Source organism: Crotalus tigris, unplaced genomic scaffold, assembly GCF_016545835.1.
Source record: "Crotalus tigris isolate CLP2741 ecotype Arizona unplaced genomic scaffold, ASM1654583v1 scf7180000018548.2558034, whole genome shotgun sequence".
NCBI classification, from domain to species: domain Eukaryota; kingdom Metazoa; phylum Chordata; class Lepidosauria; order Squamata; family Viperidae; genus Crotalus; species Crotalus tigris.
Genome location: NW_024097071.1, coordinates 369,259 through 393,428, shown reverse-complemented (window position 1 = coordinate 393,428; position 24,170 = coordinate 369,259). Strand labels below are relative to the sequence as shown.

At 40.6% G+C, this 24,170-nt stretch overlaps 1 protein-coding gene across 8 annotated transcripts in view; it reads right to left on the bottom strand.

Moving 5' to 3' along the window:
* The window catches only part of TMPO (thymopoietin), a 37,098-nt gene extending 13,585 nt beyond the window's left edge, over positions 1-23,513 (bottom strand). For 4 of the 8 annotated variants that reach the window (XM_039354052.1, XM_039354050.1, XM_039354054.1 and 1 more), the window contains exons 1-2: positions 23,087-23,512; positions 12,143-12,266 (exon numbers count right to left, since the gene is read on the bottom strand). In XM_039354052.1, coding sequence (XP_039209986.1) covers positions 12,143-12,266; positions 23,087-23,344 — 382 coding nt within the window. In that variant the 5' untranslated portion in view covers positions 23,345-23,512. Of the gene's footprint in view, positions 1-12,142; positions 12,267-23,086 lie in introns of all 8 variants that reach the window. The other 4 variants (XM_039354048.1, XM_039354049.1, XM_039354051.1 and 1 more) reach the window with 2 other exon arrangements.
* Between the last annotated feature and the right edge of the window lie 657 nt (positions 23,514-24,170).

The window sequence follows — 24,170 nt, the reverse complement described above, 5'->3', positions numbered from 1 at the left end:
AAAATGAGGTTCTTGACTCTCTGGTCTCAGTAGAGCAGCAGCCCCCAACATTTTGGGCACCAGGGACCAGTTCCATGAAGAGATTTTTCCAAGGGCCAGAGAGGGTGTGGTTTTGCATGCTGTCTGCATCTTGCGGATGGGGTTTCACTTGTTTGTATGGCCTGGTTTCTGGTGCAACCCAGTGTCTGTCCATGCACTTGGGGTTGGGAAGCACTGCAGGAGATGCTGTCGTTATTCTCTGGAGTTAAGACATAAAGGAATTGTGCCCTGTGAGGAACAGCCACAGCTGAAACTACAAAAGGGACTACTTTTGAAAGCATCTAAGGCAGAGGGCCCCAATCTTTTAGACACCAGGGGCCAGTTCTGTGGGGAGAGGTTTTTCCGCAGACCAGAGGAGGCATGGTTTTGTGTGCTGCCTGCATCCCATGGATGGTGCTTTGCTTGTTTGCGCGGCCCAGTTTCTGGCATGCTGCAGCCCGATGCCAATCCACAGACCAGGGGTTGGGGACCTCCGATCTAAGGAGACCAAAAGCTGAAAATGTTCTATACTATTTTAAGGAATGGGACTCTTAATCATAGAGGAATTTTGGCTTCTTAGGGATTCTTAAGAGCAGGAAACAGCCTGGGAGCAAAGAATAAAATAGAGAAAGATAGGGAAAGATATGGTGAACAGCTGCCATTTGGCTGCAGTAATGAGAAAGGTTGGCTTCTCTTTGTTGGCTGGCAATCTATCAAAAGAAATCAAAGTGACAATGACAATATCCTCTCCTGCTTTTAACACCATTAGGCTTTTTTTACTCCTGAATAAAGGTCCTGGCCTAATGTATCTGAGATCTATGTGAAAGAGACTGAAAAAAACATAAAAGTTCCCTAGAATTGACTTCACTGAGATAGACTAAGCCATGTAGTTTTCCATATTAGAAAAAATATGGAAATGTTTATGTTGAGAGCTGGACAACATACAGTACAAATTTGATATGTTACTACTACTTTTGTCACCTTCTGGGATGTTTTTTAAACTTTTATTTTAAATTTTTATTGATTTTTTTCCATACATTCAATAGTATTTATTTAACAAACGTGCTGTTCCTAATCCTTTATTCTTTCCTCTAGCCATCAATAAAATAAGTCCCAAATTTGATAATATTCCATTTCTTCTTTTTCTTTCAGTCAGAGTCAGTCTATCCCATCTCCATGCATTCTCTGATGGTATTCCTTCATTTTTCCAATACTGCACAAATATAATTCTTGCCACTGTTGTGACATGCAAAGTCAAATATATGCTTTGTTTAGCAGTCTTTTCTGGCATTATACCTAATAAAAAAAGTTCAGGTTTAAAATCTATGTGTTCTCCCAACATCTTTTCTAGCCAGGCATGTATCTTTTTCCAGTAACTCTTTGCTTTGGCACATGTCCACCAATCATGGTAGTAAGTGCCTGACTTGTGTTTGCATTTCCAACATCTATCTGACATGTTTTTAAACATTTTTGTTAGTCTTGCTAGTGGCAAGTGCCATCTATAAAACATTTATATAAATTTTCTTTGTAGGAAGTTGACATTGTCAGTTTATAATTTCTTTCCCATAAATTTTGCCATTTTTCTAATTCTATAAAAAACCTCCATTTTCTTTGCATCTTGTAACATTTTCATCTTAATTCTAGCTTTTTTTCCTTGCCAAATAAATTTCAAAATTAATGAATTTAAATCTTCAAAGAATTTTTTCTCAAGTTTTATAGGTATTGTTTGGAATAAAGATAAAATTTTTGGTAATATATTCATTTTCACTGTAGCAATTCTTCCTAATATTGACAATTGCAAGTTTTTCCAAGTCCACTCTTATTTGATTCAATAGTTTTGTATAGTTATCTTCTTTTATTGTTGAACATCTTGCTGTTAAGTATATTTGACCTTTTTAACTATTTGTAGTTCTATTTTTTCTGACATTTAGGGTTTTTTTGTTTATCTGAAAGATTTTTTACTATTACTTTAGTTTTTTCTCTATTTTCAGTTCTGCTATTTCTCCATACTGCTCTATCTTTCCCAGTAGTTTAGGAATCATCTCCAAAGATTCTTCTAAAATAAATACAAAATCATCTGCAAATGTTTGTAATTTGTATGTTTCACCTTTTATTTCTAGTCCTATTTCTGTATCTTGTCTAATATTTCTATTTAGAACTTCCGAGGTCAGAATAAATAACAATGGAGATAACGGACATCCTTGCCTTGTACCTTTCTTATCTCAAAGTTCTCTGTATAATCTTCATTCACAATCATTTTTGCTGTTTGTTTATTGTATATTGTTTTAATCATATTTATAAAGTTTTGTCCAAAGTACATTATTTTTAATTGCTGAATCATAAATTGCCAGGAAACATTATCAAATGCCTTTTGAGCATCTAAAAATATTAGTGCCAGTTGTTTCCCTGGATGTAATTCATAATATTTCAATACATCCATTATCACTCTTAAATTATTTTTAATTTGTCTCTTTGGTAAAAAAACATTTTGGTCTGAATGTAAAAATTCAATTAAAAATCTTTTCAGTCTCTCTGCTATTATTGAAGTAAAAATTTTATAATCCACATTTAATAACAATATCGGTCTGTAATTTTTTATCTGTGTCAAGTCTGAATTTTCTTTTGGTATTAAGGTAATATTTGCTTCTGTCCATGTATTTGGGAGTTTAGCCTCCAACAGAAGTTCATTGCACACGTCTTTCAACGGTTCACTTAATATATCTTGTAAAGATTTATATAGCTCTGTCGGTAGTCCATCTGGCCTCGGTGTTTTCTCATTTTTTTGTCTTCTTATGGCCTCTGTTATTTCCATCATTGTTATTTTTTCCTCTAACATAGTCTTAAAAGTTTCTGAAATTTTTGGAAGATTATTTTCTTCCAGATATTGAATCATTCTCTCTCTTGGAATTTCTTCTATATCATACAGTTTTTTATAGTATTCTTTAATTATCTTTTTTATTTCTTCGTTTTTAAATTGTAGGCAACCTTTTTCATCTACTAAATTATTTATCAGTTTCTTCTCCTTCTGTTTTTTAAGTTTATAAGCTAGCTATCTTCCTGGTTTGTTTGCATTTTCAAAAAAGGTTTGTTTTGCTCTTTTTATTTGCTGTGCCAATTTTTCTGAATCCAACAAATTTTAATTTATGTTTTATTATTTCCATTTCTCTTTTCAGAATCTTCTTTTGCACATTCATTTGCAGTTCTAATTCTAATTTTTTAAAATCTTTCCTTAATAATATGTATTTTTGTCTTTTCTGTTTATTTATTTAGCCATGTATGTTATAGCTATTACCTCTAAAATATGCTTTGGCTGTATCCCATACATTTTTTAATGTTGTATCTTCTTTTTTGTTTTCTTTAAAGAAAAACTACATTCCTTTTGTTGCTAGTTCTATAAAGTCTCTTTTTTTAATATAGATTGATTCAAAGTCTATCTTAATTTTTTTGGTATTCCTCTCCATGTCATTTTTAAGAGGTTGTGATCCCCCCATGTACCTGGTTCTATCTCAATCTCCTGCATACTTGTCCTCAATTCAGACGTCATCCAAATCATGTCAATTCTGGACCAGGATTTATGACTCTTTGAATAAAATGTATATTGTAATGTTTTTTAAACTTTTAACATAGCTCAAATCTGTAGGAATTTGTGATGGCCTCACATTTAACTATTGACCTAATCCAATCTTCCATAGCTTTTTTCAAGAGCACATTCAATTTGCCATTGGTTTTTGATGAGGGAAGAAATCATCTCTTCTACCTCTGTCCTTCTAGCAGTTCCAAGATGAAGAGGAATGGTTGGGGTCTAAATGAATTCCAACAATAGATGGGGCGTTGACTTACCTAAACGCCTTTTCTCAGCATGGAGATGGATAATCCACCAATGGGTTGAGACTGTATTCCTGCCCAATCAGATCAGTCAGCCAAAGTTGCCACGCCCATCCTGGGCCACAAGATCCCAGTCTTGACACGAGCGAAGCCACTGACTGACAGTAAGACGTTTTGGCTCAAACTAAATATTCCTTACTATCCTTGTTTGGAAGGGTGGGTGTGGATTATCCATCTCCGTGCTGAGAAAAGGCGTTCAGGTAAGTCAATGCCCCTTCTCCAGCACTGGAGATGGATAATCCACCAATGGGACATACCAAAGCCTATTGTCCTTCGGGTTGGGGAATAGATTGGTCCTGTGTGTAACTTTGGTCTAGCACCTGCTGGAGGACCCTCCTACCGAAGGAGGCCTCCGCAGAAGAGTATTTGTCGATTTTGCAGTGGCGAATAAATGGAGAGGGCAAAGCCCAAGTGGCCGCCCTGCAAACCTCCTCAATAGAAGCTTGCATGGCCCATGCTGCCGAGGTGGCAGCACTCCTTGTGGAGTGAGCCGTGACATGCCTGGGGGCCGGCAAGGCCTCCGCCTGGTATGCCCCAGTGATGCAAGCCCTAATCCACCTACCAATGGTAGAGGATGAGACCTTCCGGCCCTTAGAGGAGGGGTGGAAGGATATGAAAAGCGCCTCTGAGTGACGGAATTCCACTGTACGTGAAAAGTAATACCTTAGCGCCCTGCGTACGTCCAACGTGTGCCATAGTCACTCTAGGGCATGAGTTGGGTTTGGGCAAAAGTCTGGTAGGACTATTTCCTGCGATCTATGAAAAAAGGAGTTGACCTTTGGGATGAAGGAAGGATCTAGTCGCAAAACCACCCTGTCCTTGTGAAAGTGACACAGGTCCTTCCTCGTTGAGAGGGAAGTTAACTTGGATATGCGCCAAGCTGACGTGATAGCTACTAAGAATGCTACCTTGTGGGTCAGGTAGCGGATGTCACGTTTTGAGTGGTTCGAATGGTGCTCTGGTAAGAGCTTTCAGTACTCGTGGTAGTTCCCACGATGGGTATCTGTGCACTGTTGGTGGTCTAATGTTCGCAGCCCCTTTGAGGAAGGATCGGATTAAGGGATGCTTACCCAAAGGTTCCCCAGGGCTGGCCGAAAGTATTATTGAGAGGGCGGCGATCTGCCTACGCAGCGTGTTTGGCGCTAGGCCCCTCTTTAGACCGCTTAGTAGGAACTCTAGGATCCTGGGGATTCTAATCTTTTTGAGTGGCAACCCCTGTTTAGAGCACCATGATTGGAAACTTTTCCACGTGGCCTCATAGATACGGTTCGTGGAAGGGCGCCTTGAAGCCTGTATAACCCTAATTACGCCCCGTGAGCAAGATCCCTTAGTTAAAATTGACCACTCAAGTGCCAGACGGCTAGTTGTAGCCATTGTGGCTCTGGATGGGAGATCGCCCCCTGCCTGAGGGAGATCCTCTCTGGAGGGATCCGCCATGGGTCTGTGCAAGAGAGACTCCTCAGGTCTGCGAACCAAGGCCTCCTTGGCCAATATGGGGCCACAAGAATTACCTCGGTTCGTTCCCGCAGAATCTTGCGCACTACCGCCGGAAGGAGAGGTAAGGGTGGGAATGCATATAGGAGCTCCCTTGGCCATGGGCTCCGTAACGCATCCGTCTGTTCTGCTCCCTTGGATGGGAATCGGGAGAAGAAGTGGATCAGTTGGGCATTGGAAGGAGAGGCAAATAGGTCTACCTGGGGAAGACCGAAGCGGTGGCAGATCTCCCTGAAGATCCTTGGGTGTAGTTGCCACTCCGAGTGATCTATTGTTGTTCTGCTCAACAGATCTGCCTGGATTTTTGTTTCCCCTGATATGTGGTCGGCCTTTATTGAGGCCAGATTTTGTTCCGCCCAGGCTCCCAGTAGGAGAGCCTCGGACGATAGGGAGTGGGAGTGCGTGCCCCCCTGATGGTTTATGTGGGCCTTGGGTGTCACGTTCTCCGTTAGGACTAATACGTGACCGCATGTTAGGCTGTCTTGGAAATGTCTTAACGCTAGATGGATGGCTCGGAGTTCGAGCCAGTTTATGTTGTGCCGGAGGTCTGCTGTTGACCAGCGGCCCTGTGTCCACTTGGTCCCCAGGTGAGCTCCCCAGCCGAACAGGCTTGCATCGGTTGTGACTACTATTCTGTCTGGTTCCCTGAAGAGTGAGCCTCTGAGAAGGGCCGGAGATAGCCACCACCTGAGAGAGTGCCATGCCCACAGCAGTAGGCTTACTCTTCTTCGGGAGGCACTGAGCCTCTGTCTCTGAAACGGAAGCATGAACCACTGTAGCTCCCTTGAGTGCAGTCTTGCCCATGGGATGATTGCTATGGTCGAGATCATTTTCCCTAACAGTTGGGAAAGACAGACAAGCGTCACTGACTGACCGCGGTTTACCTGTCTTACTGTTTTCCTTATGTTGCGGAGGCGTTCCTGGGATAGGTACACCTTGCACTCCATTGTGTCTATGACAGCTCCAAGATGTAGTATCCTCGTTGTTGGAGTTAAATGGCTCTTGAGGAAATTCACCGAGAAGCCGTGATCCTGCAGCAGCTTTACTACTAATTTTAGATCTGCCTGAGCATGGCGGGCGGACGTTGATTGGATTAGGATATCATCCAGGTAACACTGGACTCTGACCGGAATGGTCCTTAGGTGTCCTGCCAGAACCGCCAGTATCTTGGTGAACACCCTGGGCGCTGATGAAAGGCCGAATGGGAGCGCTCTGTATTGGAAGTGATGCCCCCTGTAGGCGAACCGTAGAAACCGGCGGTGAGCCAGAAAGATGGGGATGTGCAAGTATGCCTCCGTGAGGTCGATAGATGTCAGAAAATCCCCTTTTCTTATGCTTCCTAGGATGAAGTGTAGGGTCTGCATTTTGAATTTGCGGTATTTTAAATAAAAATTTAGCCTTTTTAGATCCAGAATGGCTCTCCAACCCCCTGAAGGTTTCGGAACCACGAAGAGGGTAGAATAAAATCCCTGGCCTCTCTGGTCCATAGGCACCGGTTCTACGGCCCGTATGCTTAGAAGCTGTTGAACGGCTTCGTTCATGAGTTTTCTCTTTGTTGGGTTCGCGGGACAGGGGCAGGGGTAGAAGCGGTTCGGGGGATTGGAGAGGAATTCTAGGGAGAGACCGTGACGTATGGTGTCTCTGACCCATACGTCCGTGGTGGTTTCTTCCCACTGGAGAGCAAACTGTGCTAGACTGCCCCCTATGGGAAGGACTGGGAGGGAGTCATCTGGTACGGCGGAAGGGGCGGTTGTTCCCCCGAAAGGGTCGTCTTCCTTGCGCCTGCCTATGTCTTGTGTTTTGTCTATCCGTCTGTCTTTCCTGTCTATCCTGCCTAGGTTGGAAAGGTTGGAAATAATTGAACCTGGTTTCCGCGCGAAAGGATTGTTTCCTTCCGAAGAAACCGGGTCTCTTGTCCTGTTTCTTAAGAATGTGTTTGAGGATCTTGCGCTTGTCCTTGTTCTCTGTTAGGTAGGGCGCTAGCGCCTCTCTAAACAGTTTGGCCCCTTAGTATGGAGCTGAAGCCAATTTCCACTTGGATTTGGCATTGGCCTGCCAATTTTTTAGCCAGAGAAGGCGTCTGCTCGTGATGTTTGACGCTATTGCCTTGGCTGAAAATTTGGTTGCTAAGAATGTCGCGTCCGACGCATATTCCGTGGCTGTTACCATCTTGCTGAGTTCCTGGTGGGTATGGATGTCCTCCACAGGAACTCGGCCCTGTAATTCCCGGAGCCAACAAAGTGTGGCTCTGGTGAAAAAGGAGGCGGAGGTAGTTGCCCTGGTAGCCCATGCTATTGCTTGGTGTGTTCTTCTGTAGGCGGACTCACCCTTTCGGTCCTCGGCCTTAAGAGCCTCTGCAAAATCTCCTGATATGGCTGTGTCCGCTATCAGGGGTCCTATGGGTTCGTCCACCGCTGGTACCTCCAAGGTTCCCTCCAGCTCCCTGGCTACATTAAATAGGCTCTTCTCCGTGTTGCTGGTAAGAGGTAGGGAGGCTGGTGCTGACCACTGTTTCCTTATTGTGTTTAGGAACAGGGTCGGACATGGTATGCAGTGTTGAGTGGTTACCTTTTCGGCGAACCTTGGATCAGCCACCGTGTCGACTGTGATGGGTTCCACTGCTGTCGCCTGACCAAGATGGGCTGTGGCCTCAGCCTTGCGCAGAATGGTGACAAAAAGAGAGGGGTTAAAAAGGCCGTTAAATGAAGGCACCTGAGGTGAGTTGTCCTCCTCCTCGGACATTTGGATCTCCTGTGTCATTACCTGCGTCCCTGCTGGTGCCGGAGTTAGTGTGGTCACCGGAGGCTCTTATGTCCTACGTGGTGAGGGGGATCGGAAAAGCGATGAGAATTCACCTATCCTGCCTCGTGCTGGAGACTGAGATGAATCCCCAGTAGACCAAACGCCCAGTGGGGATGAAGAGACCCCCAGTGGTAGTTCGGGAACTATTCCCCCGCTCTGGCTCTTTTCAATTCTGAATTGTTTTTCCAGGGCTTGGTGCCTTCTGATTGCCTGTTTGTCTGCCTTCCTGGATGACTGCTTTGCAGCCTTGATTCTAGAGGCTGCAGAGGCTTCAGAACCCTCTGAAACGGTGCTCTAGAAGTTGAAGGCAAGGCTCCAGTGGAGGGAATGATGGCTTCCTCCATTCTCCTCTAGCGCAGGGTCACGATAGGGGAACCCCGGTAGTAGGAGAGCGTCTACTCTGAGTAAGGACAAGCGCACTACAGGGGGCGCCTGGAACTCAGGAACAGACTCTGTAATTGGTCTGAGTCAATTGCCATGCACGGATAAGAACAGGCACACTAATGGGGATGCCTGGAATCCGGCTTAGACTGCAGTGGGTAAGGACAGACACGCGACTGGGGATGCCTGGAACCCACCACTAAAATCCAGAAACTTACGGGCCACTAGTGGGGAGCCCGAGATCCGGATGGAGCCAAGGCAACTTAAATTAAGCTGGGTGTGCAACACGGGCACTTAGCTTGTTCTAGGCAGAGAGGCACCAAGCTCTGTAATAAGAAGTTATGAAAAGGCACCTATCTAGCTCTGCTGAGGTTCAACCAGTTTGCTGCTTAAATGTTTAGGGAGGTCCATAAGGGGTCTTATGACTCCTGTCCCTTTTCTAGTGGCCGATAATGGCTGCGGAGAAAAAATCCTGACCACACGTGCGTATCTGCTTGCCGCACACGCTCAGTGGTACCTTTTACTCCAAAAAAATGGCCGCTACAGGTCCAGGGTTACTGCGCATGCGCTCAAAATGGCTGCCGCGCCTGCACAGAAAGCCTCCTCTATTGCCAGATTCCACGTACATTGGAAACAAAGAGATCGCGCATGCGCTGAGCTTCCCTGGTAATGGCGGCTGGTTTAAAAGTCCTCAGAGAATGCCTGGCAATTAAAAAGACGGTGCTCTGCTTTCCAGCTGGTTCGCGCCACCTGAAAAAGACTCCGCGGCTGCCTCCCCCCTCGCATGCGCCCCCCCACTAGTCCTCCGCTACCTCCGCGAGTTTAAGACTTTAAGTTTTAAATTAAAAATCCTCAGCTCAGCCAATCGGCTTTTTTCCCCCCCTTTGGAGCTATTGGCGTAGAGGTGGAGGACTGGGGCTTGGGTTAGGGTGGGAGTTTGAGGGAATCCCCCCCTTTCTAGTGGAGGAGGATATCCCTCTGGGAATTTTGGATTTCAGTTAGTAATTGGTAAGAATTTTTTGTAAGAATTTTAAGTAATTTAGTCAATTAAATCCAATTAATTTAAGTTAACCTAACTCTCAGCTACTGGAAAATAATCTACCAATGGGAGAAAACTATACCTGCCTAGGAGCCAAAGTTGAATGTCTGATTCCTCGGCGAGATCAGTCAAGACTGGGACCTCGTGGTCCAGGACGGGCGTGGCAACTTTGGCTGACTGATCTGATTGGGCAGGAATACAGTCTCAACCCATTGGTGGATTATCCATCTCCAGTGCTGGAGAACTAACAATCTGCCAACTGAGAGTGCATATTTCTAATTTTTTAAAATTAGAATTATAAATTTAAAATTTCTATTTTTTTAAAATCTTCCCTTAATAATATGTATTTTTGCCTTTTCTGTTTATTTATTTATTTATTTTGCCATGTATGTTATAGCTATACCTCTAAAATATGCTTTGGCTGTATCCCACACATTTTTTAATGTTGTATCTTCTTTTTTGTTTTCTTTAAAGAAAAACTACATTCCTTTTGTTTCTAGTTCTATAAAGTCTCTTTTTTTAATATAGATTGATTCAAAGTCTATTTTAATTTTTTGGGTATTCCTCTCCATGTCATTTTTAAGGGGTTGTGATCTCCCCATGTACCTGGTTTTATCTCAATCTCCTGCATACTTGTCCTCAATTCAGATGTCATCCAAATCATGTCAATTCTGGACCAGGATTTATGACTGTTTGAATAAAATGTATATTGTAATGTTTTTTAAACTTTTAACATAGCTCAAATCTGTAGGAATTTGTGATGGCCTCACATTTAACTATTGACCTAATCCAATCTTCCATAGCTTTTTTCAAGAGCACATTCAATTTGCCATTGGTTTGTGATGAGGGAAGAAATCATCTCTTCTACCTCTGTCCTTCTAGCAGTTCCAAGATGAAGAGGAATGGTTGGGGTCTAAATGAATTCCAACACTAGATCTAACAATCTGCCAACTGAGAGTGCATATTTTGGGTTCTAGGACAAAGCAAATATACTGTCTGATTATTCTTCTAATGGCCTCACTTTCTCTTAGAATGATCTTCAACGTTAATTTCAGGTATCCACCATATACTGATGCTCATTACTACTTAGTTTCAAAAAAGCAACCCTATAACTACTGCTTAAGTTCATGAATGGGCTAGATGTGGGCAAACAAACTAGGTAAAATATAAGTAGCATTCATCAGTAGAAAATAGCTGTATGATTGGAGTTCAGTTTTTCTGAACAAAACTGTAAAACCACTAAAAGGGGAAGTGCTCTATTAGAAGATGCTCCTTAAACTTTGTTTCTGGGTTCCCAGGTGACGAAAGTGACACAGTTATGTGTAATAGTTCAATTACAGCTGTTCCTGAATCAGCTATAATTGCCAATAGTCAATCTTGCTTTGATATCCTAATTTGACCCCTGCGATATACATTATATGAAATGATCCCAGAACTGAAATATTAGTTAAGTTGCAATTAGTACAAAATACAGCAATAGTCTGCAAGCCTGTACAGGTTACAGAGAACATACATACATCCTATACTGAAATCATTTACCAGGTTTAATTTAAAATATCGTTATTAATCTTAAAATCATATAAAGTTTAGGACTGACAATCTGTAGTAATTAACATTTATGGGAGAGATCATTGGTATTAAGAGCTGTAGGAGAGACCATTCTGAAGATGTTCCTAGGCAGGAAATTGTTTATCTGGCACACAAGGGAGTGATTCTTTTTGCATTGCTTCCCTTGCTGCAACTCCCTTGGAGTTGTGTTAAATTAGTTTTGATCTGAGAAGTGCAGCCAAGATACATCTCTTTTGCTACCTTTTTAAAGGATAATTTATGTTAACTTGAATTTAAAATTTAAATGTTATATTATGTATGTTAGTTCTGTTAATGGATAATGTAGAAAGCAGAATATAAGAAAGGAAAATTTTGGAGAAGCTATGGTTAGGCAAAGCCTACTTCAACAAACTTAACTATGTTGTGTAGAATTCTAGTAAAAATATGGGAGTATATATATAAAATAAATTATTAAAATAATGTTTTAACTCATTTAGCAAATGTTTACTTGCCACATGTGGTTAAATAGTACACTTTCATACTATTGGTGATGTATTTTAATACAATTGTATACTATGTTGATCAACAAGCAGTTTCTTATTTAAGTCCTGATGAGTGATTCTGCAAAGCAGTTTATGCTTCTATATTTGAAAATAGTTCTTAGCAATATTTGAAATAACCTGAAAGGATAAATTATTTCCAACTGTAAACATCTGATCTTTATTAGCATCTAAGATGATCAGCACAATAATACAGTAGTTAATAACAACATGGATTTGGGCAATTATTACTGAGGAAGTGAATGTAATCCACAATAGAACATAATTACTTTGCCTATTGAAATTTCAAATATTTAAAAAACACAGATTGTCATCACTTTTCCATCTACATTTCTCTTTGTCTTCAGTTTTTATATTCATATTAATTCATTCATACAAACATACAAATATATTAGGATTTATTATATTAGCTTACCAACAATAGGACCTGGATTCACACCATATCTCAGGAGTTGATCTTTGAGTTCTTCATTATTGAGTTCTGCTATATCTATATCATCCTGTTCAAGCCTTGACTTATCCGTTTTCTTTGTTGCTTTCTATAGAGAGATATATTTTACCAGTATTATAAAACGGTAGTGCTAAGATATACATGTAAATAAAGATTTTTAGAATACAACATATCCATGAAATGCATAACTCCATATAATGAATTTCATGCATTCTTTTACAAAGTTCCAAAGCATTCCATGTACCTACTGTTCCAGGAATGGAATATCTGAGTTTGGATTAATTGTCGCTGAATTAAAATCCACATTCTGGATATTGTAGTCCACCTGGAGTGAAATGGGACTATTTCATAAGAAGGCAAAGGATGAACAAGTAGGATATACTGTGTTTCCCTGAAAGTAAGGCCTACCCCGAAAATAAGCCCTAGCTTGATTTTGGGGTTGGGCCTAATATAAGCCCTACCCCCAAAATAAGCCCTAGTTTTGGGGCAAGGCACACACCTAAAAATCAAGCTAGGGTGGGGGTGTGGAGTTGTCTGATGTGCCCCGCACCCACTTACCTTGCAGCCAGGCCTCTCCTCACTGGCCCACTTCTTCTGCAATGTTTTCTGCAACCAGGTCTGCATTTCTCAGTCACAGGTCTTTCCAGAAGGCCACTGCAGAACCAAGCTATGGATTCAATCCATAGCTCAGTATTTGGCTGCATAGGCCTTCCGGAAAGGCCTGACTGCAAAATACAGGCTGGAATGCAGCTGTTCCTTCAGCCAGAAGAAGTGGACCGGCTGGGCAGGGCTATTGGTGACAGAGATGGAGTATAAAAGACATCCCCCGAAAATAAGACCTGGTGCCTCTTTTGGAGGAAAATTTTTTTTAAAAAAATAAATAAAAAGACCCGGTGTTATTTTGGGCAAAACACGGGTACTATGCTAGGACATTGGCAGCAGTAGCAGCTGGTGAAAGAGACAACAGCCATTGGCTAATGGTCAGGAGAGCCAATGGCATATGAAACACTGGGACTACTGAGGGGAGGAGTGTTACTCTATTTGCTACATGTTTTTAATTGAAAAACTGGAATAACCAAAGCAATTCAGATTTGGTTTGGCTGTGAAATAGCTAATGCAATAATTTTGGCAAAACTTCTGAAATGTGATAGTTTTCCCATTTGAAGAAAACACTTTCTACACTGCTCTCTATAATAAAAATGTACTTATTTTCTCCTCAAATACAGATAATCCTTAAATTACAATCCTTAAACCTTCAGCCTGCTTCCCACTGCCCACACCCTCCTCCATCACGGCTAGGTCCACTTATCATTTTTGTAGAGCTCCTTTGGGAAGCAGCCACTCTGCTGTGTGGCTTTCCTATGCAGAGGCTATGTGGTGCCATCCTGGAAGCAGGTGCCATTTTGGGAGTGATCATAATGTATAGCTCCTTCATGGATTACTGCCTTGTTGTGGCAAAGGGGCTTGCGTAACTCAATGAAGCTATGAGCTATGCCATGCAGGGCCACCCAAGATGGACAGGTCATAGCAGAGAATTCTGACAAAATGTGATCCACTGGAGAAGGAAATGGCAGTATCTTTGCCATGAAAATCCCATGGACAGTACCAAAAGGAAAAAAGATATGACGCTGGAAGATGAGCCCCTCAGGTCGGAAGGTGTCCAATATGTTACTGGGGAAGAGCAGAGGGCTGGTACTAGTAGCACCAGAAAGAGTAAAGCGACTGGGCCAAAGCCGAAAGGACGCTCAGCTGTGGTTGCATCTGTTGGTGAAAGGAAAGTCCGATGCTGTAAAGATCTTTTCTCCATAGGAACCTGGAATGTAAGATCCATGAATCAAGGCAAACTGGACGTGGTCAAACAAGAGATGACAAGACTGAACATTGACATCTTAGGAATCAGCGAACTAAAATGGACAGTAATGGGTGAATTTAATTCAGAGGACCATCAGGTATACTACTGTGGGCAAGAATCCCTCAGAAGAAATGAAGTAGCCTTCATAGTCAATAAAAGAGTAGGAAAAGCAATACTGGGATACAATCCCCAAAATGACAGAATGATCTCAGTGCGAATCCAAGGCAAACCATTTAATTACACAGTAGTCCTATGCCCCAACCACTGGTGCTGAAGAAGATGAAATTGACCGGTTCTATGAAGCTCTACAGCACCTTTTAGAATCAACACCAAAAAATGATGTCCTTATCATCATGGGGGATTGGAATGCTAAAGTAGGAAACCAAAAGATAACTGGAATAACAGGCAAGTTTGGTCTTGAGTACAAAATGAAGCAGGGCACAGGCTAATAGAATTTTGTCAAGCGAATACGATGGTCATAACAAACACTCTTTTCTAACAACCCAAGAGACGGCTCTACACATGGACGTCACCAGACAGTCAACACAGAAATCAGATTGACTATGTGCTCTGCAGCCAAAGATGAAGAAGCTCTATACAGTCAGTAAGATCACCAAATAAAAACAAGACCAGGAGCTGACTGTGGCTCAGATCATGAGCTTCTTGTTGCAAAATTTAGGCTCAAATTGAAGAAAGTAGGGAAAAACACTAGGCCACTCAGGTATGAACTAAATCATATCCCTGATGAATATACAGTAGAGGTGACAAATAGATTTAAGGAATTAGATCTGATAGACAGAGTGCCTGAAGAACTATGGACGGAGGTTTGCAACATTGTACAAGAGGTAGCAACTAAAACCATCCCAAAGAAAAAGAAATGCAAGAAAGTAAAATGGCTGTCTGAGGAAGCTTTGGAAATAGCTGAGGAAAGAAGCGAAAGGCAAGGGAGAAAGAGAAAGGTACACCCAATTGAATGCAGAATTCCAGAGAATAGCTAGAAGAGATAAGAATGCCCTCTTAAATGAACAGTGCAAGGAAACAGAAGAAAACAATAGAATAGGGAGAATCAGAGATCTCTTCAAGAAAATTGGAGATATGAAGGGAACGTTTAACTTATATGCAGAGTACATCATGAGAAAGGCAAGGCTAGATGAATCAAAAGGTGGAATTAAGATTGCCGGGAGAAATATGAACAACCTAAAATATGCAGATGATACCACTCTAATGGCAGAAAGTGAAGAGGAACTAAAGAGCCTCTTGATGCAGGTAAAGAAGGAGAGTGCAAGTTGGCTTGAAACTCAACATTAAGAAAACCAAGATAATGGCATCCAGCCCTCTCAATTCCTGGCAAATAGATGGGGAAGAAATGGAGGTAGTGACAGATTTTATCTTCCTGGGCTCCAAGATCACCTCAGATGGGGACTGCAGCCAAGAAATTAAAAGACGCTTGCTCCTGGGGAGGAAAGCTATGGCAAATCTAGACAGCCTACTAAAAAGCAGAGACATCACCCTGCCAACAAAAGTGCGTATAGTCCAGGCCATGGTTTTCCCAGTTGCAATGTATGGCTGTGAAAGTTGGACCATAAGAAAGGCTGAGCACAAAAGAATTGAGGCCTTTGAACTATGGTGCTGGAGAAGACTCCTGCAAGTCCCTTGGACTGCAAGGCATTCAAACTGGTCAGTCCTAGAGGAGATCAACTCTGACTGCTCTTTAGAAGGCCAGATCCTGAAGTTGAAACTCAAGTACTTTGGCCACCTAATGAGAAGGAAGGATTCATTGGAGAAGAGCTTAATGCTGGGAAAGATTGAGGGCAATAGAAGAATGGGACGACAGAGAATGAGGTGGCTGGATGGAGTCACTGAAGCAGTAGGCGTGAGCTTAAATGGACTCCATTTAAGGACAGGAAGGCCTGGAGGAATGTGGTCCGTGGGGTTGCGATGGGTCGGACACGACTTCGCAACTAACAACAAAATAATGTATAGAGAGGCCAAGGAACAGAGTGGCTGGTTCTCCTTCCCGAAGATGAGCTCTGAGATCCCCCCCCCCGAGACACTATGTGCTGTACTTAAAGAATGCACAGTTGCTTAACAACAGCAACAGGGAGAGTGGGATTTGGGGACATTAAGTGAAATGACCACAATGGGCAGGCTCCATTATAGTCAAAAGTTGAGGATTACCTGTATTTCCTTATAATTCATTGCTTCAAAGTAATTTCTGAGTAATTGATAGGATTATCTTTTGTATATCACCTGTAACTATTTAACTATTCCAAGTTCTTGACAATTTTTAAAGATTACACAAAAAATTTATAAAAGTAACTTAATCTGAAAACACAAGGTGTCCCCTATTTTAAAATACACGAAATCACGAATTCCTTAGATACCCTCTTTAAATTATTAACTGAAAATTAGAAAAATTATCTTTTAGATTATTTTTATATGTATATAAAGATAAAAATGTATGTACTGTCCTTCCAGGGTTTTTTTTTTTTTTTTTAATTACAATCTATACAACAAACCTGAGAATTTTACTGGCGATTTTCCTGCTTAGTTTTTGAATCAAGGAAATGTAGGTAAATGCTGCCACCTAGCTACATATGATGTACATTGAAAATACTTAGTAAACAGGAATACAAAAAACATTTCAAAATACTGTCCTCTATTTTTCCAGCTTATTCATTTAGTTAAATAATTCTTTCCCTATAGTAGTGTTTCTTTAAACTCAGTCACTGTTTAGCTGTTCTTCAACTTATTTTCCAAACATCACAAAGAGAATTGGGCCTTTTTTGCACTAAAAAGGGTCATGGTGGGAAGATCTAGTTACCCACAAATAATGCTGTGGATGGAGAACTGCTGAGGGACATAAAGAGAAAAGTTTTCTGCTTTCATCCACCAAAGTCATTAATTTAAAAGAAAAACTTTCTTGTTTTTTAAAAAAGTTGTATTTTCAGACAAAGTAGCCACATACACACACACATACCCCCCTCTACGAGAAGATTTGCTGTACTCTGGATCCCCCTAATTAAACAATGCCACATATTGGAACTCAGGAAGCATGCCTTCTCAGTTACTTACCCTGTCCTCTGGAATGAGATACTTTCAGAGATCTGTAAGGCTCTCCCCTGAGATGGTGTTTTGGAAAGCCTTGAAAACCTTGCTATTCTCCTAGGCTTTGGGGTGGAGTGGATGCTGGCACCCATTAGATGAGTTTCTGTATATGCAGTGCATTAGTTGGACAGATGCTACCTTGTTTATACTGTATTTTTAAATTTTTCTTTGATATTGTGAGCCACCAGAGTTGTTTTCAATGAAGTGGTAGCTGAATCCAATAAAATAAAAATAAATACATTTAAATTAGATAACTTTTCTTTTTACTCTCTTTCTATCATGAACTAAAGTTCCCTCCTTCTATATTAGAAAAAAGAATTGACAGCTAGAGCCTTCTCTTCTGAGAAAGACACATAAAAAATTAGTTAAAACTATTTTTGCAGTATTTTAGAAAGTTTTCTGTGTATCAATAGTAATCTTCGATGACTCCCCATTAATTCACAGTACAAAATGTTTGACTCCACTTTCTGGATCTCATTTTGCAGGGCCTAACTGTTCACAGTCCCAGAAATGAAACATTCTTTCACTATGTGTTGACCAAACAATTACCAGGACTTTAATAAAAATAGGTAAAAACTTTTCTCCTTCAGCATCGCAATTCACTGGATATGACCTATCTTCCATCTGAGTTACCTTCCAATCAGCTCTTCTAAAAACAGAATGGAAAAGCAAACTTCCATAAATACTATTAATTTATACTATATATAGTCATGGATCAGCTAAAAATTTTAGGTGCCAAAATGCACTCAAAAGTCAGGTGACACTTATCCATGAAAATATTTGGTAATTTTTAAAAAACATACCTGTATTTCCTGTACAAATATGTTTCTACATCCGTCCACAAATAAGCAGAACCTCATCTTTTTAACCAAAATACCATGAAAAATGCATGACAGCTCATCTGTGGGCAGCACATTTTTTTTCAAATATTTTGATTAAAAAATTGAGGAATTGCTTATCTGTGGATGGGCTTATCCGCAAAAATGTATAGTACTTCACTGATTATATTTATGTGGAATGAAAATTTAGCATTATCAATGCTTGTGGGCCCTGATGGAAAGTTTTACCTATTTCCATCAGGGCAATTGTTTTGTCATCACATAGAAAATTTCATTTCTGGGACCCTAAGCAACTCTGCTTGGGCCCTGTAGACTGAACTTTGATGTTGAGGCCCATGAAAATTTAACTTTATGCTGTGTGTGTGTGAGTGAGAGTGAGAGAGTGAGTGAGAGAGAGAGAGAGAGAGAGGGAGAGAGAAACAGATAGAAATAATCTGCTAGAATTGGGGATGGCATCAGGAATCACATACTGTACATCAATTACTTTGCTGTGATTATTTTAAAGGATTTTTCTTGATTTCAAATATAATTTTACTTCCCTATTTCACAATAGTTACCAGATACTCAATCAAGATTATTTTAATATATAGCTGACAGTTTGGTTGTTTCCAAAAAATCTGAGATATTTTTCATCTAATGGACATGATGTCCAAAACTAAATGCACATCTTATCTGTATAAAATATTAAAGGATATTTTCAAAGTTACAGCTTATGAACTAAAAAATTGGAACATCTAGTAGTGGGACATAAATAGTTAATCTTTTTAAAAATGGTGTATTGGTTTCACTGAATTTAAAATGAAAACTGATTAAATAAAAGGAATTTATTGGATTTGCCTCTTGGCAGAGCTAGATTTCCAAATGTGGAAGAAACTGAAATCTACTGTTAGTCCTTGGATTATGACCATACATTTAGCAACCATTCAAAGTTATAACAGTGCTGAATGAGAAGGATTTACAAGGGGTCCTTAAGAGTTCTGGATGTTGCAACAAGCCACAGCCACATGATCGCAATTTCCAATGTTCCCTAAAGCTTTGCATAAGCAAAGTCAATGGGGAAGTTGGAAATCATGATCACATGATTAATGACCCATGTGATCCTTGTTTAACAATGGCAACCAAGACTGCCAGAATTGCTGTTGCTAAGCAATATGGTCACATAATGGTTAATAACAGAATTGCCAATCCCAATTGCCATTGTAACCTAAGGACTACCTGTAATATTTTCAGGCAACTTTTTGAATGTTCAATTATCTGATAGAAATGCTTCATTCATATCTTCTACTTATCTAGGCCGACTATAATAAACTCTGACAACATCACTTTTCTTTCTCATTTTATTCCAACCCAAATTCTCATAACAGTATTTTTATGTTCCAATTCTGTGTAGTTTCATGCCTGTATCAACCCTCTGCCCATATGTTTCTGCCTTTGACCCCTGCACTATGTCCCAATTGTTGATAGTATATTTGGTTCTAGGTTTTTGCCAGATTTTGCCTTTTGCTCTTAACACCCTTCTGATGAGATTAAGATACCTAGTCCTAATGAGATATAATTGTCCTATTGCAAGGAGTTGCTCATGTACATGGCTCAGTTCATGGTCTTAGCAGCAGTATCTATGTGACTATTTGTTCAGTTCCAGGACCCTGTGCTCTTTTTGTACTATGACTCTCACCTGGCAGGACTGACACTACTTGAGCTCTCAGTTCCTTAACCTCTATGCACAAAGCCTCATTATCTTTCAAGATCCACCTAAAGTCTTTTCTGACAGTGTCATATAAACAAACCTAAGAAGAGGGATAGAAGCATATCCATTTTACACAATGAACTTAATGCGTTAAACATCATATTCTGCTAGGTTCTGTCATCAATTAAGATATTTCTCCTTGACTCTGTATTTACAGTATGCAATTGTAAAAGATTCCACTTTATTCTCCATGCTATTTAATAACTTTATGACCCTGCTAGTAAAATCATTTAGAAAAAAATGTTATCATATACTAATTGCAACCAGCTGGATATGCTGAAAAGAACTGCAAAAGGGCCAATTGACTATGGTCAATGAAAAAAACTCTGCTGAGGCTGCACAACAGTAAATAGTTAATTTTAGTAGTAAATTACTAGTTAGTAAATAGTTAATCAGCTCACAGTAAAGGAATTCATTATGTTCTGGATGGAGTTACACTGTTGAAAAGGATCAGTTTCACATTTTGGGGATACTTATGGATCTATCTTTGACACCAAAGATATAAATAATCTGTGTGTGAAGCACATTTTACTAACTTAGACTGGTATGCCAGTATGATCATACTAGAAAGAGACAGCCTTGTTACAGTAACTTGTTTAGATTACTGTAGTGCACCATAAATGGGGCTGTCTTTGAAGATAGTTAATACATTTTGTTTCTGATTTGAATTTGAGATGCTAATCTTAAAGTAATTTGTCATAATTTGAAACTACAGCATCTGAAGTAACATCTTTCCCTACATTTCCCTCCCAATAATATGACTTACAACCACATGGTAGATGGCTATGCAGAGCATTTTTTTCCCTACTGGCTACTGTCTAATTTAGAATACCCTCTCAAGTGATATATGCCTAGTGCCATCTTCACTATCTTTATTTTCTCAATGCCGCTATGCTGTTTTTCCCTCTACCTTTTCGTTATAGCTTAGCTATTTTACTATGTATCGTTTGTAAAAAAAGTAATGTATATATTAAGTGTTCTAAATTGTTCCAATTACTGGATTTACTATAAACTGCCTTTAAATATGCAGCAAATATTTAAATAATGCAAAACACTCTGAACTTGCTAAATAAACTTTAGAAAGATGGTATCATGAACATGCTCTGTCCCATTTATGACGGAAGCAGCAATACATTCCTTACAAGCCAAGGATAGTCAAGCAAAAGCAAAGCCAGGTAGGCAAGAAAATCAGTTCATTATATCAAATGAATCCCCAATGAAGATCCAGAAGGAAGGAATTGAAGCAAATCTGATTAAATAAGGGCAGTGATTTATAGAAATTATGGGTTACTAAGAAACAATTGCAGTTGCTGGTGACACTGAGATCTGTAACAGTTTAATGTCATGTTCAAGATATTGCTGTAGGAACCCAGATATTGCTAACTATATGAAACTATGGGTGAGTTCCTAAACCTGCATGATCTCTGTCTCAATTGCTCACTCCATTTTGCCTCTAGCATTCTTTCATATACAGTAGGAACTGAAAGAATAAGATGAATGGATTTACAGACAGCTCATAAGCTACCATTTAGATATGAAGCTGCAATTGCTTCAATCTAACCTTGAGATAAGCTTCCACTATTCCCCTTCTCAAGGTGCCTCTCTTAAAGCAGGGTAGTAGTCCGCAACTTACAACAGTTCATTTAGTGACAGCTCGAAGGTACAATGGCATTGAAAAAACATGACCATTTTTCACACTTATGACCGCTGCAGCATCACCATGGTTACATGATTAAAATTCAAATGCTCGGCAACTGATTCATATTTATGATGGTTGCAGTATCCTGGGGTCACCTTTTGCGATCTTCTAACAAGCAAAGTCAATGGGAAAGCCAGATTCATTTAACAATCTTGTTACTAAGTTAACAACTGCAGTGATTCACTTAACAACTGTGGCAAGAAAGGTAATAAAATGGGGCAAAATTCACTTAACAAATGTCTCACTTAGCAACAGAAACTTTGGGATCAATTGAGATTGTTAGTCAAGGACTACTTTGTAGTAGTATGCCAAGAACTGTACAACTCTTCTTGAGATAGCTGGACTTAGTAATTTACATTAGATCTTCACTGGCTATCAGTTTTGTATAGGGCCCAATTTAAGACAATACTCTTGATCTTTAAAGCCAAATGGCTTGATGCTTTAGCTATGGAACCCTCTTTCCTACTGTGAACCATGTTAAGATTAGCAAGAGAGGCCTTTCCTAATATGCTTAATATCTTTAAAAAGATTTTAAATTATTTTACTGATTAACTTGAAAAACATTACATTTTATATAAGATGCTTTTATTCTTGTAAAGTAAACCCTAAGTATTAGACAAGCAACAAAACAAGAAGAAATTCAGTAATAAGCAATGAAGCTATTGGCCTAATACATATCTTTCACATGGAAAATGCAAAAGGAACATTATACAGTAAAGCAGCCTTCCTCAACCTGATTTTATCAAGTATAATACAGGTAGTCCTCGACTTATGACCACAATTGAGTACAAAATTTCTGTTGCTAAGTAAGACACTTATTGAATTTTGCCCCATTTTCTGACCTTTCTTGCCACAGTTGTTAAGTGAATCATTGCATTTATTAAGTTAGTAGCATACTTGTTAAGTGAGTCTGGCTTCCTCAATGTTGCTTGTCAGAAGGTCGCAAAAGGTGATCGCATAACCTCAGGACACTGCAACCATCATAAATATGAACCGGTTGCCAAGCATCCAAATTTTGATCACGTAACCATGAGGATGCTGGAATGGTCATTAAGTGTGAAAAACGGTCATAAGTCACTTTTTCCAGTACGTTGTAACTTTGAACAGTCACTAAACGAACTGTTGTAAGTCGAGGACTACCTTTACACTGAAACGCCTATCATTTCCTATCAGTAGGAGGGCAGGGGAATATATTGATGGAGGTGAGGATAGGGCACAAATAAAAATGACTATGAAACCGTGGTCTTAGCAAGTTGCTTACAAATTTTAAATTCTGTAAAGACTACATTAGCATCGCTACAACAGAAGCACAAAGGCGGCAGGTGTCAGGGAGATTTCAGTATGCATTTCAACATTACACGCTATTTGGGCCTGAACTGCCTTTTTTTCAGTCTGCTTAAATGCGTCGAGAGTCCATTCTCCTCTCGCCAAAGCACCCCGTCAGCCTGCCTAATCCAAGGCGGTTGACTCGGGCTTTACCCACGCGCAAGCACCCTTTCTCTTCCTCTCCCTCCCCACCCCTTCAGTCAGTGACAAGGCAACGCGCCGCCCCCTCAGAGAAAGCGGGAAAACTCTACCGCCCCCTCAAAGTGGAAGGCCGTGAAGAGAAAATGAAAAGCGCGTTTGCAATTCGCGAAATAAAAAGAATCGCCAAATCGCTTACCCGGCCCACAGCGACGGTAGCACCACTACCCCCTCTGTTCCTGGCGGCAACCGGGGTCGGCTCCCTCTCCTCGTCACTGGAGAAGTCCGGCTGCGCGGGGACTCCAGGCACGTTGCGGGCGGTGAGGTGCTGAAGGTAGAGCTGCACATAAACATCCTTACGCTGCTCACCTCCAGGCAGGCTCACATTATTAGCAATCAGTTCGCTCTTCAGCTTCTCCTTGGTGAGCACCGACGGGTCCGCCAAAAACTCGGGCATTGCCAGACTCTGACTTTTCCCTGAGGCAGCAAGAAAAGGAACAAGCAACAAAGCGGAGGGGAGGGGGGAAACCAAAGGGAAGAGGAGGAACAATCTGCAAGACGCTCACCGTACCCAACTCCACAGAGCGCACAAAACAACGGACAGCTTTGCCCATATGCCAATAAAATATATTCTGATTGGTCAGCGGAAACCCAAATCAGTCCTGGGATTGGCTGCCTGGCCTAAGAGGCTGTGCGCGGGTTCCCGTCAGAGTGCGTACGTTGAGTGAGCTTCTCAGTCGCGTAATTTAAAATCGCAGGTTTTCTTTTTTCTTTTCTTTTTTTCTTGCCTGGCACTCAAGTTACGTAGTGAGGGATACGGCTACGTTATAGATAACCGAGTCTAACGATTAGTGGTTTAGTATAATATATAGAAAATCATTTTGAGAAAATGACCGAAGTTCTGATTTCTCAGATCATCTCGACCAGAAAGAGAAGCTGTTAGTGAATGGAGATTAGCACCTTCTTTGAGGGGAGAAGGTTTTATTGAGCACAGCCATTCTTGGAGAGGAAGCTGTCGTTTGTGGTTTCAAGAACAACTTGTGCGAATGGTTTATTGAAACGTCACGGCCGCCTCCTGTGCTCTGCTTTCCTTTAATAATTTCATTTTGAAAATGTTTCAGTTACCCTTTTTGCATACAAGCGTATATAGGATTAATCCAAATTTTTGCAAGGTAGCTTTTAAAGTACATTAATTGAATGACTAGTTCTTAATATTGTTAAGTTGGCCTTGAGATGCTTTATTAATAGGGTTATTTTTATTTCAATTTAAATGGTTGACCATT